The following is a 14474-nucleotide window of genomic DNA, read 5'->3' as shown; positions in this document are numbered from 1 at the left end:
CCTCTGATCCTTGTTGCAACTCTCCGGACCTCTCTTGGAGGGGGCTTCCAGAGAGGAGCCTCAGAGCATGATCTTAGGGTCTGCACAGGTTCCATGAAATATATGGCTTTATAATATCTTGGAATCCATTTGTCCAATAGACTCTCTTGGACCCCGCAGATAAAGGCAGCATCTCTTGCTGGGTTTCGTGCCCTTGGCTTAGCCAAAAGGTTTTTTTTTTACTCGGGGAGGTCAGCTAGTTACCCCCATGATAAAAATTTTAAAGGCCAAAATACTTTCGAAGATTTTATATGGCACAGAATTGTGGGGAGTCACAGCTAGATCCAATTTAGACACCTTGCAGAATACTTTTATGAGACAAGTGCTAGGTCTTCCTATGGGGACTCCAGCAGCTCATCTTAGAGCTGAGCTGGGTCTGCCTTCAGTAGCAGCACGTATTGATTTAGCCTATTTACGGTTCTGGCTCCGAATTTTTAATATGGACGATTCAGACCTAGTCAAGCAATGTTGGCAAGATCAAATGATTTCAGGAGGATGGGCGTTGATATGCCAGTCGATTCTCTCAAAATATGATCTCTCTCAAACTAAATTGATGGAATTTAGTAAAGTTGGCCTCCGTAATTGGATTTTTGACTGTGATGTGGCTCAGGACCGCGCGTCCATAGTAACAGCCTCTTTTTCACTATGGTTGCCAGATTTTAAAATTAATCATTTTATGTCACATTATTTAGATGCTCTTGATAGAGCCCCTATTAGAGAAGCCTTTACTGCTTTGCGTTTCCAAGTAATGCCTACAGCATACCTGGAAGGCCAGTTTCGTGGCATACCAGTGGAACAGCGTTAATGTATTTATGGCTGCAAGGCAGTGGAGGACATTCTTCACTATTTACTTTACTGCCCACTATATGAAGACCCTAGGAAAAAAAATTTAAATTCCTTTTTAAACTTTTTGATACCTTGCTCTGATAGAGAGAAGGTCAACGTGCTTTTACTCGACAATTTTAATTCAGTGACTCTGGCAGTAGCCAATTTTGCTTTGGCTGCACAAAAATTGAGAGAGTCCTTTGCTAAAGGGTGGATAGTGAGGACATAGTCCTTTAGGATAATATTGTTCATGATAAGTTATTGCTACAATGTATGTATATTTATGTGCACGTGGCCTATGGCTGAATTTGCAATGAAGTTCTTACTTACATTATATGGCTTTATAAGTTAAACCAGCAGTTAATGATGCAATACTTTTATTACAGCTTAACAATATATTTTTAAAAAAAACTTCCATGGCAACTTACAGGACACTAGTGGAATAGTCACACCTAGAATCTTAAAAAGATATAATCCTCTTTCATAGTGATCTTCATATATGGTTTTAAGGAACAGAGAAACACTGCTGCTTTAAAAGGCTTAATCTCACTTTTCTTCTTTTGTGCTGCGGTATGCGTATATATGTATAAAATACACGTGTGACATGCCAAGTGTGAAGGGGATGCATGTATTTTCAAACAACTTCACAGGCTCACCTTGCTCCTTCATTAGCTTTTAGGTATTCGGTGCAAGTGGTTTCATTTCAGAGGGTATTTAGGATTCAATGAATTTGTATTTAGTTGCAGGTGTGTCTGTTGGCTCTTAGTTTTAATCTGTTTTACTGGTTTCTTTTCAGTATTATTTATGTTTTGTATCTGCTATCTAATTTGTGGATCCATTTGGGTCAAAGTATAGGATAAAAACAATCCCAATAAATAAAATACAATTAGGTAAACCCTGCAACAACAACTCAGAAGTGAAAGCCAAAAGAGGAGAAGGGTTCTACTCTTAACACGTGACAAAACTTGCATTTATTTTGTATCCAAGTATGAAAATAAAAGAACTAACTATAAGTTTCAAATGATTTGTGGAGAAACCTTCTGCTCTTTTGTACAGCTTAAGGATAAATTTGATTCAGCCTTTACATAACAAGTTGTCTTGTCATTTATAATTGGATTTACTGCTACTTGCATTAATATGGAATATCAGGTTTGCTCCAGGATTTTCTAAAGAAACTTCAAAAAACCAACAACACAAACAATCCACAATGAATTATTGTTTCTGAAATGGCTTGCAGAGAACCTCAAGATGATCATTAACTTTTTTTTTGCTATTTGTGACAAAAGGAATTATTAAAATAAAGACAAAAGCAAACCTAAATCCATCAAACCTAACACAAGTAATAAACATCAGATGAAACCATCCACTAAGCACTTCAGTCACACATTCAGAGGCTTGTATCATTGAAGCCGGAAGAGAATGCCCAATTGTAAAGCATGCTGAATTGCACCTTTACATTTACATGTATTTTTTATTTATAAAAATATTTATATACCGCACACTCATATAGAATATCAAAATGGTGTACAGCAATATATATAATTACACTAAGACATTGAAATCCATAAAAGCAATATGAAATAATCATAAAAATGACTGGCTCATCTTGGAAGTTAAAAAAGTGGTTCTTGCTCTACAGCCATCACTTACATGGATTGGCACCGTCAGCTACTATAAGCATACGAAGCGAGGAGAGGTTGATGTCTCGTTGATCTCTATGTGCTACTAATGCCCAGTGCATATCCCTGGATTTTACACAAGCAACTTTTGCTGGGGGGGGGGAGAGGGAGGGAGAGCGAGAAAGAGAGAAGATAGCTCAGTTTGGGCATATAAAGTTCAAAATCTATCTTGAGCACAGTATAAAACATTTTAAATAGAAACAATAACAGAACAACCAGAAAATAACCAAGATGTGTATTTACTTTAAAGTACCATCATATACCAGAGATGAGCAACCGCAGACTGGGATCCCTATTAGGACTTTCATATTTTACGGCATTCCAGATCAGCCACAAAGTAAAGGGTTACTGTCATAGGCACAGAAAGGTGGCCTGGGCTCTGGTCCTCAGCTCTTAGCGGAAGTGGCTGAATAAAACAGACTGAATCCAGAAAGTGAAGGGCTTGGCAAACTTTACTGAGTAATAAAAAGATAGGATGAATAAAACTGCAGCAGTATAGACTGCAGGAAATAACAGTGTTCAAACCGAACCCTCTGGCTAAGCAATAAAACAACAGAGCAGATCAAGCCAAGTTTCTATGGTCACATCCATATCATACATTTAAAGTGCATTTAACACATATATAAAGCACATCTCTTCGCCCAGAGAATCCAGGGAACAGTCATTTACCCCTCACGGAGCTACAGTTCCCATCATCCTTAACAAACTACATGTGATAATGTGCTTTAAATGTAGGACATCGATGAGGCCTGACAGAATGAAGCCACTACTGAAGAACATACTGAACATGCTAGTCTAGTTTTCTTTTATACACAAAAACATAGGCTGAAGTAAACCTCTTTGGCTTCACGTGGCTGCTAAGGAACACTTGGTCCCTTGTGAGCCCTTTGTTGCAGCCAATGCATCCAGAACTGTTCATTAGCTCTATGCCCAGAGTGACCTCTGCTAGTGCACCTACTAACAGCTTTAAAGATCTTAAAACAAGCTGACTTGCACTGTGTATGTGTGTACGATCACCTGCCATCGCTATTTCGACATCACCGTCGAAGCATTTTAGACCAGGGACGAGGAACCTGTTGCCCTCCAGAAGCTGTTGGATTCCAACATCCATCAGCCATAGTCAGCACGGCTAATAGTCAGGGATGATGGGAGTTGCAATCCAACCACATCTGGAGGGCCACAGGTTCTCTATTCCTATTTTAGAACTTCATATAATGATTAACTTTCACCGTCTCAAAGCACATACGTGTGTGCGCATGCACGCATATAAGCCTTACCTTTGTACTGGCAGACCTTCTGTATCCACGAAAGTGGGTTCACTTTCATTAAGGAATATGGGATGCTTATGACATGCATCATGTTCATAACGCTCTGAAATTAAGTCCAGGGAACACAGGTTTCAGCAGTAATGAAACAAACCATATTGTATCACAACTCTTGGTTAAAGAGCTATATATTTCGGTTATCAATAAAACATGTTTCAGACTAGCTCTTAAGAAGTGGACAAAAGATTATGATTTTCACATTTCAAAATAATTTCTCATTTTCAAACATTTTTACAGAATGGCTCAGTAGGTGCATAAAGTCACTAGAGATGAAGAACTTGTTCATTCATCATTTGATGATTGCAGCACCACAATGGCTATGCTCTGCCTCTATACTTGGAGGCGGTATGCTTCTGAATACCAGCTGCTGGAAACCACAGCTTTTGTGCTCAGGTCCTGCTTGCAGGCTTCCCATGGGCAACTGGTTGGCCACTGTGAGAACAGGATGCTGGACTAGATGGGCCATTGTCCTGATCCAGCAGGCTCTTCTTATGTTCAGGTGGTAACTTGTACATGTGAAGGAGCCACTGCCAATCAAAACATCAGAGACTGAAGCTTTCATAGCCTCTCACATCTTCTAAAAACACAAAGATTCTGAATAGAAGCAATTCACACATGCAGGTGCAAGTCAAATGTTCAGGAATGAAATCTGCCTGTGTGTCCCTAAATTAAGATATGCTTATGGCTTTTAAATAGAAATGCACATCTTTGGAATGATCAACAGAGTGATGAGGGCAAGATGCCCTGTTCATACCAAGCAGAAGGCAGAGACCTAAGCAACCAGAAAGCCAAGAGGCCACATTTATCAGCGAATTTAAGATAGAACTCCTAGACACAAAAAAAGACACTCCTGAAAACATTGGGTGAAGGGCAAACTTTTCCCCCAGGAAATAAATGGAAAAATGAGGGGATTTAGATATATGCAGTCTTATTTTCGTATCAGTCCTAAACCTGCTTTGCTGCTTTAAGAATGTAAAATCAATTATGTATAACTTCACACAAATTGCATGTTTGTTATATTCACTAAATTAAATTTAGTTTTATTTAGACATCGATTACAAATATACCTAGCGTAAGAGACGGAGCAGCAAACTGGTGTACTCAAAGGGACCAAACATATGTTGTTTTTTGCCAAGTGAGGGAGGGAAAAATAATAAAACAGAAACTTTTTTTTAATAATGTGGGTTTAGTCTCTGCAGTCAATTATCCAGAAACAGAAGAAATATTTTATTGAAAAGGCTGCAGCTCTATGAGGCCAAGTAGTATGACTGTTCACACCGTAAGCAAAGATTCTTCTTTCAAACTGCTTCCATCTGCTCTATGAAGTAATAATGTCGCTCTCTATCAAATCAGTTTTGGGGTTGTATTTTTCTATAGTAGAATGGATAGTAATTTCCTAATACTGAAAGTGGTCCTACACAGCTTTTTAAAAACCATTTGGAGAGAGTAAACAAAAACAATATTTTAAAATCCTGCCTTTACGGCATTTTACTACCCTCCCAAAAAAATGGTACATAAAAGAGGGTTTTTTTTAACTCCCTTCAATTTTCCCTACACATCTAATATAACTACTAAAAAAAAGGGAAAGAGGTCTCAGGAGGGTAACTAATTCCCCACCCCTACCCCTAGTCTTCAGGGTGCCCCCCCAGTCCTTCATAACTCTAAGAACTCCAAAAGAAGATATTAATCCTTCTTAAAAATAAATTATAGAATATATATTTTAAATACCAATAACCTCAAAAGGTCATTTGAGAGACTTAAAATAGAACATGCAAAGAATGTGCTAAATAAGCTAACATGTGCTATTTAAAATGGAAAGGAGATTGTCCCACTACATGATTGAGCTGGAAATCAGTCAATACAGAAAGAAATGACCTTGTAGTTGAGCAGGTTAAAAATATAAAACTCTGAAAATAAAAGAAAAATGGAAACAGAGGTGCAACTATGTTAAGAAACTCTTGGCATCATGGTTCCACCATCAAAAAAAGTTTCCAAAAATATTTTGCAGATGCAGCACAACTTTTGAAGCAATTAAAAAAAACACCTTTGATGCATATTGTTAATTCACTACTTTTGCTACACAGTCTCTCAAGAATCAGAGTAATCTTCGCTCAGCATTACTACCTGCAAACTATTTAACATTACAGCCAGTCCTCCACTCTCTTGATCCTTCCCCCCCCCCAATGGAACAGCAGAGCCAGTCTTGTTATCATTAGCCAAGGAATATTAAATCTTTGGTGGTGGTGGTTGTTTTTTAAACTAAACAGAAACCCAAAGTTTGCAAGATGTATAGTTTGTTTTGGTATTTTGAAAACCAAAATGGATCAATAAAGAAAATCTCAGTCACTAGCACTATATTTAATATTTTGTAGGACTCAACATGGCTACCAACATTCTGAGTTTATCCTACAACCAAGTTGTGTGAAGCCTTTTTGTACAAAAGCAAATGTGAAGAATCAAGCCCCTGCTCCTATGATCACCTACAAAGAACAAGCATTAGGTATTTTCATTAATACATCACCAACAGCTCTGGAACAAAGTCCAGTGGCTACAAAATGTTATGGGGGAGAGTTGTGAGATCTCTGGAGACAACGGCTCAGAGCACTGGGACACTAGGCAGCCATCTTTGCCCTCTTAGAAAATCCTCTGTACTTTGTAATTTCCAGTTCTGTTATTTCCAGAGGAGCCATTAGCGAGAATAACATGCATTCCACCTTTTAATTATTTGTAGATATGTAAAGGCAATTCATCAAACTTCAAATTATTAAAGTTCCAAGTCTAAACTGGGGATAGTTCTCATGATCTTAATCTCCCCTCCACTCCCTTGGGCCAACTTTGACAGGTGGGCAGGACCACCTGTCAATAATCTGATGCCATAATGACACCAGGTGATTGACAGTGGGTGGTCCCACCCACTTGTGAATGTTCGTCAGCTGGAGTAGAGGGTGATAGGGACCAAGTAGGACTGAGCTGATAGGTGGGGTCCGTGGTGGAACTGACCCCAGCAGGACTGAATTTCCCTAGTGTGCGTGTGCGTGTGTGTGTTAATCCAGCTTTCTGCAGGGGTCGACTGTACCCATCAAACCTGCCCATCAGCTGACATCACCTGCACATCAAGGTGACATCACCCAATTGAGCCAAACTGGAACCTCTGGTGGGCCAATATTAGCCCATGGCCAGTGGTTCCCCACCCCTGCCATACAGCAACTGTAGTTCTGAACTGATCAATCTCTGTTCCCCTCTGCTGGGGGAAGGACCATAGCTCAGTGGTAGAGCATCTGTCTTGCATGCCTCAAGTTCAATCCCCGGCATCTCCAGGTAGGGCTGGGAGAGACATCCTGTCTGAAATCCTGGAGAGCCACTGCAGATCAGTGTAGATAATGCTGAACTAGATGGACCAATGGTCTGGACTCAGTGTAAGGCAGCTTCCTACATTCTTATGTTCCTATGACAACACACACTTTAGGCAGTTAATGATGCTGTGCAACGGACTAGGGTTTTCTCTCCCCCCCCCCGCCGCCCCAGACTTCTTTTTCTTCCATATCACCGTTTGTGATGTTCTAATTCACACAGCTGCCTCAGTCTGTGTGACAGCCCAGAGCTGGAAGTTTAAAAAGTGGTTGTAATAGGCTGCGAAGAGTTTTTGCTTTTGATTCTTAAGTTGAATGATCACCAAAAAGAATACTCATGGAGCAGAATTACTGCCTGCCATCACTGCTTTAAACATTCTTCTGAGCTTCCCTTTTCCTTGTCTTTTCCTTATAGAGCCTCCACATTCAGAGGCAGTACATCTCCAATTACTACATGCGGAGCACAATGAGAGACAAAATGCTTGTAAACTTCCATGGCTGTCCACCATTGGAGAGGGAGTTGTGGATTCAGCAGGTCTTTGGTTTACTGCTCTTGCCAGCAATGATTTCCGCAAAACTGGATTGCATCCACCAAATTTCCTAACATACATTTTTTTAAAAATCACCTAGCATCAGATGTAAGATTTAGAGAATATTCCGACTTCTCATGGAAATGCAAAACACACAAAAGCCAGACACATTTTTAAACCATTACTATAAAGAACAGGTATCTTACCGTAAGAATGCCATGCCATAAGCCTACATCCTTCTTGAAATCTAATACGTTCACAATTGTTTCAGCTGTGTGAAAAAAACCAAAGCACCAAGTTTCATTACTGAGTGTATAGCGCAGCCGGTAGAAAACCCCATTTTAAGAAGTAACTGATGTAAAATTTTCTTGTTAAAAAAACTGCCAGCAGATTAGCTGCAGAACAATTTGAGAAAAAGTATTACTGATTGATTGCTCTTGGCTAGGCCACTGCTTCCTTTACCTTCCACTCTTGTTTTCATTTGCATTACATGTCATAATCAACGGTTCACTTGAAAACAGGCTGTATTTTAAAGTTGGAGGGGGGAATGTTGAAAACAAAGCACTAAGATCACCATCTTTAAAATAATACAAGTACAACTGAAATGCCACCAAGACTAACATTTGGAGTTGGAAAATAGCAACTCTTATAGGCTCATGATACTCACCTTAATGTGAGACACACATTACAATCCCTGGAATTGTTCTCTGGGTGGGATTTTATGCCAAAGCAGAAAGTATATTCCTTCTATCAATTCTCCTATCAGGCCAGGTCCAAGCTCTCTCCCTCCCACCTACCCATGTCCTTTCAAACCCCACTTTCACCCACTTACCCAGGGGTCTTGCTGCTGTAGTGTCAACAAGTGGGAGGGAGATCTCCTCCATCCCCACTCCTGGCCCGGTGGGGCTATGTAGTGTGCTCAGCACAAGTAGCCCCTAGGAAACTTTCCAGGGACTACTCCAATGGTAGGAGAACTTGGAATTCAAATCAGATTGGCAAGGAAATAAGCTGAACTATTTATCCTGTTTTTATTTGGGGTGGTGGTGGCTTGGTTTAGCCTGAGCCAACCCAGGCGAGAGTGGGCTTTGTTATCATCATCATCAGAAGCTAGATTCCAGTGAAATATTTGCACTGTGCCATTTAAAAACACACACAACTTGTTTCAGGAATTAAAGACAATGCTGAAATACCTTCTGTGTATCCACATGCCTGTGTGAGAGCTTGACAGTGGGTCAGCAGTGCAATTCTTGTCACAGTAACCCCAAGAACACTTCCGTCTTTACATGTTTTGTACTGGAAAAGAAATTTTTCTCATCAGGGAACCACAAAACTCAAGGGAGAGGCATCTGATAGCAGCCTGCAGAACTGTATCTTAAAATTGTTGTAACCCGCCCTGGGACCTTTAGGTGAAGGGCAAGCAATAAATGTTCATCATCATCATCATCATCCTCCAGCCTTTAAGGCCCAAGTCTTAAGGACCTCCCTGCATCTCTGCCATTTTCACCACACTAAAAGATATACATTGGAAAGGAATGCGCCTATCTGCATGACATAGCAAAAAGGGCCTCTCCTTTTGTGCATCTCAGCTGCTTACTGCTATTTACCAATGACTTAGTTTAGGCAGGAGAGTGAATGGCTGATGTGTGCAACAAAAGGAGAGAGAGTTTTGCTGGATTCTCTGTTCACATCCTGCTCACTCATTGCAGGAGCACGTCATTGGCCCTGCAACACTTAACTCAGCAAACAAATGACATGCCCCCGCCAAAAAAATATTAGTCATCAACCAAGCATATATATTATTCAGCCACCAAGATTTCTAACTTCCTCTGCCAGCTACCTGCTTCTCCGTTCACATATCCTGCTAATAGTCTACATATCTCCAGCCCTCCATTATCCCCACTCCCTAAAGATCCAGACAAAGCCATTACAAAAACCCTCCTCATATCAATGCTTTCTCAGGTTTGAGCTGGCTGGAATGGCAGGAATGAGTCTGAGTATTTAATTGATGGGTCCTGATCCCTGGGGATCTTCAGTCTGAAATCCTAGAAACACAGGAAGCTGCCTCATACCAGGTCATACTGTTCTGTCCATGTAGGCCAGTACTGTCTACACTCACTTTTAGTGGTTCTCCAGAGTCTAAGGGAAAGTGTTCTTTTTTTAATTACTTGCTTTCCCAGTGCTTTTAACTGGAGATGGAAAGGATGGAACCTGGGACCTTTGGGATGCAAGTCGTGTGCTTTACCACTGTGTTGTAGTCCTACTAGTGATAGCAAATATGTTGTTTTACTACTATCTTTCTTCTACTATTTTTCTTCTCTGTTGGTTAACAGAGAATTCTACGGCAGGGTAACGTTGTAGTAAATTTAACTTGGGCAAAGAAAATGGTTAGCATTTTACAGCCAGTGCCAATGTCAGCCTTTAGCCACAGTGAAGGCTGACAAGGGAAGAGATCTTGCAACGCACTTGCAACCTCTTAAATTAGGGATAGCTCAGTGGTAGCAAAATGATTCTGTATGCAAAAGGTCCCAGGTTCAGTCCTCAGCATCTCCAGATAAAGCTGGGAGAGATTTCTGTCTGAAATTCTGCAGACACATGGCAGTGAACAATACTGAGCTAGAAGGACCAATGGTCTTATGTGCTACATCCAGGGGTGTAGTTGTCCTGGGTTGCAGACCCCTTACTTTTGGGGAAGCAGGGTCCCATCCAGGTCCCTATGTATGAGCCAATCAGCACAAAAGAGGAATGTGTTAGCTATTGAGAAGAGTTCTTGTCCTTTCATGCTGATTAGAGACAATCAGAGTGAAAGGAGCTGAGTCAGCTATTGAGAAGACTCTTCCTAGTAGCTAACACACAGACCTCCCCCCCATACTGATTGGATCCTAGAGATGTCTGTTGTAGCGCATTGTAGACTTGCAGATGACATAGAGAACAAAGGAGACAAGGGAAAGCAGAAAAGGAAGCATGGCTGTGAGGAACAATGGTGTGACTATCATGAAGGGACCCTGAACTTCTGAATCTGCCACTGCACGACCGGGTGAATGTTGTTAGAAACCCCATATGTGCTTTCGTAAGAGCAGGTGTGGGGAACCATTGGTCCTCCAGATGTTGCTGAACTACGACTCCCACCAGCCCCTGTAAGTATGGCCAATGCCCAGAGTGATGGAAGGTGAAGTTCAGCAATATCTAGAGGGCCAAAAGTCCCCCACACCTGCTTTACATGCAAACCTTTGGGCAGTTTGCTGAGTATTCCCAAGAAGACTGTGATGTAAGCAAGATTTGATATTACACATTCACTTCTGTTGCGTTGCCAGCCTTAAGGCTTTGAAGTGGGGATGGATTAGACGTCTAAGTAAGCAACCCAATATGTTTTTAGGAAAGTTCCTCTGTACTGTGGAAACTGCAAATGCTCAGAACAGCTGAAAAGTGAGAATGAAAAATAAATATTCTCACTGATTTCTGAGAATGAAATATGGTATGCAATGGATCCAGGAGAGTTCCCAGGCTGTGATCCTGACCAGAAAATGTGGACTCCATCCAGGTTCCCATCCACCCTTCCAAGTGAAAGACTGCTGAGCACCATTATTTCAGCCATTATATTCATATTCAGCAACCTTTAATGGAGATATATACTATGTAATGAAGAATGAAAGAAAATATCTGGGTGTCCACACTGCCATGCTCTAGTATTTTTTACACTGCTATATTCTAGTATTTTTCAAAGTAGCTAATATTGTGGAGTTTCCATCACTGATTTAGTAAAATGCTATATCATCTAAATGCAGGTATTATTTATTTATTTATTATTTGATTTCTATCCCGCCCTTCCTCCCGGCAGGAGTGTAAAGTGTGCAGCTGCTGAAATGGCTTTAAGTGTGAGAAAGCTGAAGTTCAAAGAACCATCTGTGTGAACTGGTTTAAGGCTGTCATTGATAATATTAGCTGCATTCAGGTATCACAGTCCTCATTCCTCCAAACTGTGACCCGCACATACAGGGCCCTTCAAATTAGATAACATGATGTCTGAACGCAGCCACAATCGGTATATTGCAGCAACTTAAAATCAGCAAGTAAACATGATATACTTTGCTTAAAGCAGATAACAGTCACTCCTGTTGGAATCTGAACCAAGATAAACCAGTGGGAGAGAGTAGGAACAGAAGGGAGGGTGAAAGCGCAACACACACACACACACAGAACTCTCTCTCTCACACACACAGAACTCACCTCGATGTAAGCTGTGTCATTGTTTGCATCTTTGATATGTGGGAACCAGTCTCGGGGAGGTTTTGAAAGGTGTTTCGATTCTGTGACAAACCATAGCAGCTTCGGCCAGCCTTAGAAACAAACACAAATTCAGTTTTTATTTTATTTCTAAAGCATTAATTGAGAAAAAACATTGCACAATGTTGGTTAATAAAAATGGTTTATTAAAATGTATGAAGCAGCTTCATGCCAAGTCAAACCATTAGGGATGAAAACTGGTTAATCTAGCAAAGGGATAGGGAACCTTTGGCCTTCCAGGTATTGTTGGACTATCATGCCTGCCCATTAGCCGTGCTGGTTGGGGCTGGTGGTGGAGTCTAGTAACATCCCAAGAGCCAAGAGTTCCTGATTTCTGACTAACCCGACGCCGTCTACTCTCCAAGAACTCAGGAGGGGTCTTTCCTGTCCTGCTACTGAAGATGCTTTAACTACAGGAAAGCCAAGAGTCAACCTCACGATCTGAATCCATACACCCTTTTTACCATATGCATGCAATACAGATAACGTTACAAGGAGATGGAATACGATTCACTCCCTACCCCCTTCAGCATGTTCTGGATCACATATTTGGGACTGCCAACTTCTATATTTTCCTGTGTGTGATTCCTCTACAGATAGCTGTCTGGGTACTGTAATAAAGTTGGCACCGTCTAGCAATAAGGGCACCACAGTAATGGAGAAAGACTTGTGCCCATGTATAGTTGGGACCATTGCATACAAAACCCCACAGACAGATGATGTTAGAGATGGTATATGCACACAGGGACAGGCAGACACGCACTCATTCATAAGAATAAAATGGCATATTCATGAACCCAGGAAGGGTAGGTGGACACTGAAGAGAGGTGGGATGTGGTGGTGGTGGAGGAACAGTAGCTGTGATAATGCTGAGCATGCATTCTGGCTGGGTGTGCATTATGGTGGGGTCTATACAAGGGCCTCACTCTGCTCCCAGGCTAACTCAGGCAGATACAGAAGAAGAGAAGGAATGGTAGTAATGTTACAGCTTCTGGAATTCCACCTCAGTTTCCTGTTTCCATCCAAGACTGGTGAATGTGTGTGCCAGGAAGCATGAGTGGATTCCAAGTGGCAGTGCTCAGCTCCATTTGAGAGGTAAAGCTGCTTCCTCTTCTTTTCCACCCACAACATTCTATTCACTGTTGCTTGCTGCCAGGTGACACCTGGCCTGAAACACCATGCTCTCCCCTTAATCTCCCACCAATAAATGGCCAGCCCTGCTTTGTTTTGTCAACAATGTATGCGGTAGCAGATAGGTGTGGGGAACCTTTGGCTCTCTAGATATTGCTGAACTTCAGCTCCCATCATCCCGGGCCACTGGCCATGCTACCTGGGGCTGACAAGAGTTGTAGTTCAGCAATATCTGGGAGGCCAACAGTTCTCTATACCTCAACTGATGATGATGATGGACTGCCTTCGATCCTGACTTATGGCAACCCTATGAATAGGGTTTTCATGGTAAGCGGTATTCAGAGGTGGTTTACCATTGCCTTCCTCTGAGGCTGAGAGGCAGTGACTGGCTCAAGGTCACCCAGTGAGCTTCATGGCTATGTGGGGATTCGAACCCTGGTCTCCCAGGTCATAGTCCAACACCTTAACCGCTACACCGGCTCTCCATACCTCAACTAGATGATGCTAATGTTCACCTCACAGTCTTGTCTAGATTACAATGGTGCCCATCCAGCAGACATCAGGGAGCCAAGAAGAGGGAGACTGGTCAAGACCAAAGTGAAATCCTACAGAGGTTTACAATCAAGAATGATTTGACACTTTGCCTGCCCTAAAATTAGAGTATGCATATTTAAGGCATTCCATAGGCACCTGCAAATCTATAGTTCTCTATTCTTTCTCACCACTATGTAATATACATGAAAGCAAGTGTGCAGCAGTGTGAGTTAACAAGAATAAGCCTACCTTTAAACTGTGGTATTTCCCCTGTAGGGCTCTTAGGCAATCCTTTATGGCATGCATCACTAGTCAAGGCCACAGTAACACCACAGCTTCCGAGCAAGAAGCCTATCTGTTGGCTTCCTGCATCCTGGTTGAAGACAAAGCAAGAAAGAAATCATAACAGTAAATTACTGGAAAAGCAGTAATGAAAAAGTCTACTTCAAAATATATTTGTGCAACAGGCATTTGCTTTAATTAGCCAACCAAATGCTTCTTAAAAGAGATCTACTGCTATGGTCTGAGCAGGGCTGTTTGCATTCCATGCATCAGCGTGTTTATGATGGGGGCCAAGAATATCACATACCATGAATCTCTTCTTGCTTCAAAAAACAAATCTTGAAGACCACAACATTTCTAGCACTGATGGCCATGGCTCGAAGGCTTGAGGGCAATTTTTTTGTGCACTTGCAGAAGCTTGTAGCAGGGAGGGCAGCAGCACAACCAGGTTCAAAAAGTATAATCATGCATAGATATAAGCAAATTTGCATTATATCT

At 41.4% G+C, this 14474-nt stretch overlaps 1 protein-coding gene across 6 annotated transcripts in view; it reads right to left on the bottom strand.

Annotated features, from left to right (window-relative positions):
• The window catches only part of DIP2C (disco interacting protein 2 homolog C), a 401118-nt gene that overhangs the window by 71274 nt on the left and 315370 nt on the right, over positions 1-14474 (bottom strand). For all 6 annotated transcript variants that reach the window (XM_061585822.1, XM_061585823.1, XM_061585824.1 and 3 more), the window contains 6 exons: positions 13944-14067; positions 11973-12082; positions 8939-9041; positions 7955-8019; positions 3821-3914; positions 2515-2634 (listed from right to left, as the gene is read on the bottom strand). In XM_061585822.1, coding sequence (XP_061441806.1) covers positions 2515-2634; positions 3821-3914; positions 7955-8019; positions 8939-9041; positions 11973-12082; positions 13944-14067 — 616 coding nt within the window. The remainder of the gene's footprint in view (positions 1-2514; positions 2635-3820; positions 3915-7954; positions 8020-8938; positions 9042-11972; positions 12083-13943; positions 14068-14474) is intronic.

Source organism: Rhineura floridana, chromosome 10 (genome assembly GCF_030035675.1).
Source record: "Rhineura floridana isolate rRhiFlo1 chromosome 10, rRhiFlo1.hap2, whole genome shotgun sequence".
In the NCBI taxonomy this organism is placed as follows: domain Eukaryota; kingdom Metazoa; phylum Chordata; class Lepidosauria; order Squamata; family Rhineuridae; genus Rhineura; species Rhineura floridana.
This window is presented reverse-complemented; position numbering and strand designations above follow the sequence as displayed.